The 6,000-nt window shown below is 48.4% G+C and overlaps 1 protein-coding gene across 1 annotated transcript in view; it reads right to left on the minus strand.

Annotated features, from left to right (window-relative positions):
* LOC121535714 (guanine nucleotide-binding protein G(olf) subunit alpha) overlaps window positions 1-6,000 on the minus strand; it is a 168,365-nt gene extending 162,365 nt beyond the window's left edge. Inside the window, exon 1 of the mRNA XM_041842975.2 lies at window positions 5,266-6,000. Within this exon, the coding sequence (XP_041698909.1) occupies window positions 5,266-5,746 (481 nt within the window). The 5' untranslated portion in view covers window positions 5,747-6,000. The remainder of the gene's footprint in view (window positions 1-5,265) is intronic.

Here is a 6,000-nt window from a genome sequence, read left to right on the forward strand (position 1 = left end):
GGCACACACGGTGTCTGGAGGGGACGAAGTAGGCCTAAGTCCCAGGGCTAGTTTGTTAAGAGCCCTATAGCCTATACCTGGGCTGCTAATCAGACCCCTGGGTACGGAGGCTGTGGGGTAACACTGGGTACGGAGGCTGTGGGGTAACACTGGGTACGGAGGCTGTGGGGTAACACTGGGTACGGAGAGTGTGGGGTAACACTGGGTACGGAGGCTGTGGGGGTAGAAGGGTTACTTTTATCCTATCCCAGGTATTCCTTAAAGAGGTGGGGTTTCAAGTGTCTCCGGAAGGTGGTCAGTGACTCTGCTGTCCTGGCGTCGTGAGGGAGCTTGTTCCACCATTGGTGTGCCAGAGCAGCGAAGAGTTTTGACTGGGCTGTGCGGGAACTGTGCTTCCGCAGAGGTAGGGGGGCCAGCAGGCCAGAAGTAGCGGGGCCAGCAGGCCAGAGGTAGGGGGGCCAGCAGGCCAGAGGTAGGGGGGCCAGCAGGCCAGAGGTAGGGGGGCCAGCAGGCCAGAGGTAGGGGGGCCAGCAGGCCAGAGGTAGGGGGGCCAGCAGGCCAGAGGTAGGGGGGCCAGCAGGCCAGAGGTAGGGGGGCCAGCAGGCCAGAGGTAGGGGGGCCAGCAGGCCAGAGTAGTCGAGGACTGTCAGTTAACAGTTCATAACTGTTGATGAATGAGTTATAAATGATGTATTCACTAGTAATGAACTGTCAACTACTTATAAGCGCTTTACAACCACCCTCCTTAAAAAGTATCTTAATGTAAAGTGCTACCCAACTTTGAAGTGCTGCCGTGAATGCGTTCCCTCCTATTTGCCACCATAGTTCGTTCCTAGCTGTATTGAAACTAGGCCTAAACGAGGCTAAATACTGGTATCATATCTGAATCAACACAGACTGAAGACTCTATCTCCAGCTTTGAGTCAGTCTGTTATTAAACTACTAGGCTACTTTATGTTGATGTCTTTGATAAAAGCCACTGGCTTCTCTGAATGGAAACGTTGGCCCTCTACTAAAGCCAACCCCAACCAACCATCTGAACAGTTACAGTCCAACCTGAACCACCCATCTGAACAGTTCCAGTCCAACCTGAACCACCCATCTGAACAGTTCCAGTCCAACCTGAACCACCCATCTGAACAGTTCAACCAGCCATCTGAACAGTTACAGTCCAACCAGCCATCTGAACAGTTACAGTCCAACCAGCCATCTGAACAGTTACAGTTCAACCAGCCATCTGAACAGTTCCAGTCCAACCAGCCATCTGAACAGTTACAGTCCAACCAGCCATCTGAACAGTTACAGTCCAACCAGCCATCTGAACAGTTACAGTCCAACCAGCCATCTGAACAGTTACAGTCCAACCAGCCATCTGAACAGTTACAGTCCAACCAGCCATCTGAACAGTTACAGTCCAACCAGCCATCTGAACAGTTACAGTCCAACCAGCCATCTGAACAGTTACAGTCCAACCAGCCATCTGAACAGTTACAGTCCAACCAGCCATCTGAACAGTTACAGTTCAACCAGCCATCTGAACAGTTACAGTTCAACCAGCCATCTGAACAGTTACAGTCCAACCAGCCATCTGAACAGTTACAGTCCAACCAGCCATCTGAACAGTTACAGTTCAACCAGCCATCTGAACAGTTACAGTCCAACCAGCCATCTGAACAGTTACAGTCCAACCAGCCATCTGAACAGTTACAGTCCAACCAGCCATCTGAACAGTTACAGTCCAACCAGCCATCTGAACAGTTACAGTCCAACCAGCCATCTGAACAGTTACAGTCCAACCAGCCATCTGAACAGTTACAGTTCAACCAGCCATCTGAACAGTTACAGTCCAACCAGCCATCTGAACAGTTACAGTCCAACCAGCCATCTGAACAGTTACAGTCCAACCAGCCATCTGAACAGTTACAGTCCAACCAGCCATCTGAACAGTTACAGTCCAACCAGCCATCTGAACAGTTACAGTCCAACCAGCCATCTGAACAGTTACAGTCCAACCAGCCATCTGAACAGTTACAGTCCAACCAGCCATCTGAACAGTTACAGTCCAACCAGCCATCTGAACAGTTACAGTCCAACCAGCCATCTGAACAGTTACAGTCCAACCAGCCATCTGAACAGTTACAGTTCAACCAGCCATCTGAACAGTTCAACCAGCCATCTGAACAGTTCAACCAGCCATCTGAACAGTTACAGTCCAACCAGCCATCTGAACAGTTACAGTCCAACCAGCCATCTGAACAGTTACAGTCCAACCAGCCATCTGAACAGTTCCAGTCCAACCTGAACCACCCATCTGAACAGTTCAACCAGCCATCTGAACAGTTACAGTTCAACCACCCATCTGAACAGTTTACAGTCCAACCTGAACCACCCATCTGAACAGTTCCAGTTCAACCAGCCATCTGAACAGTTCCAGTCCAACCACTGAACAGACAGTCAACCAGCCATCTGAACAGTTTCACAACCAGCCATCTGAACAGTTACAGTTCAACCAGCCATATGAACAGTTACAGTCCAACCAGCCATCTGAACAGTTACAGTCCAACCAGCCATCTGAACAGTTACAGTCCAACCAGCCATCTGAACAGTTCAACCAGCCATCTGAACAGTTACAGTCCAACCAGCCATCTAAACAGTTACAGTCCAACCAGCCATCTGAACAGTTACAGTCCAACCAGCCATCTGAAACAGTTACAGTCCAACCAGCCATCTGAACAGTTACAGTTCAACCAGCCATCTGAACAGTTACAGTCCAACCAGCCATCTGAACAGTTACAGTCCAACCAGCCATCTGAACAGTTACAGTCCAACCAGCCATCTGAACAGTTACAGTCCAACCAGCCATCTGAACAGTTACAGTCCAACCAGCCATCTGAACAGTTACAGTCCAACCAGCCATCTGAACAGTTACAGTCCAACCAGCCATCTGAACAGTTACAGTCCAACCAGCCATCTGAACAGTTACAGTTCAACCAGCCATCTGAACAGTTACAGTCCAACCAGCCATCTGAACAGTTACAGTCCAACCAGCAATCTGAACAGTTACAGTTCAACCAGCCATCTGAACAGTTCAACCAGCCATCTGAACAGTTACAGTCCAACCAGCCATCTGAACAGTTACAGTTCAACCAGCCATCTGAACAGTTACAGTCCAACCAGCCATCTGAACAGTTACAGTCCAACCAGCCATCTGAACAGTTACAGTCCAACCAGCCATCTGAACAGTTACAGTTCAACCAGCCATCTGAACAGTTACAGTCCAACCAGCCATCTGAACAGTTACAGTCCAACCAGCCATCTGAACAGTTACAGTCCAACCAGCCATCTGAACAGTTACAGTCCAACCAGCCATCTGAACAGTTACAGTCCAACCAGCCATCTGAACAGTTACAGTCCAACCAGCCATCTGAACAGTTACAGTCCAACCAGCCATCTGAACAGTTACAGTCCAACCAGCCATCTGAACAGTTACAGTCCAACCAGCCATCTGAACAGTTACAGTCCAACCAGCCATCTGAACAGTTACAGTCCAACCAGCCATCTGAACAGTTACAGTCCAACCAGCCATCTGAACAGTTACAGTCCAACCAGCCATCTGAACAGTTACAGTCCAACCAGCCATCTGAACAGTTACAGTCCAACCAGCCATCTGAACAGTTACAGTCCAACCAGCCATCTGAACAGTTACAGTCCAACCAGCCATCTGAACAGTTACAGTCCAACCAGCCATCTGAACAGTTCCAGTCCAACCTGAACCACCCATCTGAACAGTTCAACCAGCCATCTGAACAGTTACAGTCCAACCAGCCATCTGAACAGTTACAGTCCAACCAGCCATCTGAACAGTTACAGTCCAACCAGCCATCTGAACAGTTACAGTCCAACCAGCCATCTGAACAGTTACAGTCCAACCAGCCATCTGAACAGTTACAGTCCAACCAGCCATCTGAACAGTCCAACCAGCCATCTGAACAGTCCAACCAGCCATCTGAACAGTTACAGTCCAACCAGCCATCTGAACAGTTACAGTCCAACCAGCCATCTGAACAGTTACAGTCCAACCAGCCATCTGAACAGTTACAGTCCAACCAGCCATCTGAACAGTTACAGTTCAGACGTTTCAGAGAGAGAGAAAGAGGAATAAGGTGGACAACCAGTGATTTATAACGACCTGATGAAGTGATCTTTCCCACACCACTGACGCTGGGTAATATATGGACAGAGAGGAGGCCACTGTAAAGAGTAGGATGGTGGTGTGAATAGTTGAGAGAGAGACCAGAGGAAGGAATCGTTTTGAAGTGAATGGTTGAGAGAGAGACCAGAGGAAGGAATCGTTTTGAAGTGAATGGTTGAGAGAGAGACCAGAGGAAGGAATCGTTTTGAAGTGAATGTTTGAGAGAGAGACCAGAGGAAGGAATCGTTTTGAAGTGAATGTTTGAGAGAGAGACCAGAGGAAGGAATCGTTTTGAAGTGAATGGTTGAGAGAGACCAGAGGAAGGAATCGTTTTGAAGTGAATGGTTGAGAGAGAGAGACCAGAGGAAGGAATCGGTTTGAAAGAGTTAGTAGAAAACCTGATAGATATTTGAACCACCTGTCAAGCACACTGTTTTTGATATTTTGGAAGAATCACACTTTTGTATTATCTGTTGAAGTCATCTTTCCCACAGCACTGACACTCGGTAATATATGGACATAGTAACAGGCACTATGTATAAAGGCCATGGGACTAGAGGAAGGAATCATTTTAACTTTGTGAGAATCAGAACCGATAGAAAACCCTGTAACCTACATATACTGTGAGCTATAGAGTCTTTAAACCACCCGAATGTCCCTATATTTTAGAATCATTTTTTAACACTATTTGTTAAATGCATCAGTTTAGTGTGTGTGTGTGTGTGTGTGTGTGTGTGTGTGTGTGTGTGTGTGTGATGTAAAAGACCCACCATAATAACAACAACAACCCCGGAAGTCATCATCATCAACGTAACCGTAAACGCAACCAAAACAGAGATGGCGAGAACAAGAACAAAACTGGTGCGTAGAGGAGGTAGGATGTGATACACAACGTCCATCTTCAGCTCAGTCAAATGACGACTGCCGGGGATACCGTTTCACGTGGAAAATACCGCGACATAAGCATCGACAGCACTGACATCTCTCTATAATAGCCTACATGACCGTTATAGGCATCTGAAAGGCCGCCGTTCACAACAGAAGGGAGACGGTTAAAAATGTTGCCAACCTACCCAGTAATAGCAGCCGGTGAGTCTGTTTGTACTCCCGTTTGAGCTCCTTTAGCGCCCTGTCAATATTCTTACTGACTTTCTTCGCCTCCCTCTCGGCCTCCGGCAGTTTGTCCCAGTTTTTCTGTTTTTGGGTGTTTGTTGTTTTCTGTAGCAACTGTAGGCGTCGACTACGGTCCTTGCCCGTTCCCTTGCCTACTCCGCCTCCACCCCCGTTCTGTATGAGCACTCCATCGGTGCCCGTGTTGTCTCTACCGCGGGGCTCCCCGGGCGGGAGCTTGGCTAGGTCCACAAGGCGTACTTTGCCGCTACCGTCTCGGAGCGACGAGGTATCGCCATATCCCCCTGTGTCCTCTTGACGAGGTCCCCCGGCTCGGCAGGGTACAGCTGGGTCTGGAGGCTGATCCGAGTCCGAGGTAGCGTTCGAAATAGACCCGCTCAGGTCCCCGAAGAGCCGGGGACGTAAACTGTAGCACAGCCCCATGTCGATGGTGTAGTCAATATTTTTCCTCTGTAAATGTGGTATTGCATAAATTAAAATATAAAAAATCCGCCTTCACGCAACAGTCCTAGCGCGACATCGTTACACTGGAGTTCGAGTGCTGCGATTTGAATTCCAATTTGATCCAAAATCGTGAATGAATTATGCTCCGACATTTGCTATATGTCATTTTGCATTTTTCACCAGTCAGTCTACGCTCCGTAGTCAGCGGATCACCTGATCCATACTGGACACTG

The sequence above is a fragment of the Coregonus clupeaformis genome, chromosome 21 (genome assembly GCF_020615455.1).
Source record: "Coregonus clupeaformis isolate EN_2021a chromosome 21, ASM2061545v1, whole genome shotgun sequence".
Taxonomy (NCBI): domain Eukaryota; kingdom Metazoa; phylum Chordata; class Actinopteri; order Salmoniformes; family Salmonidae; genus Coregonus; species Coregonus clupeaformis.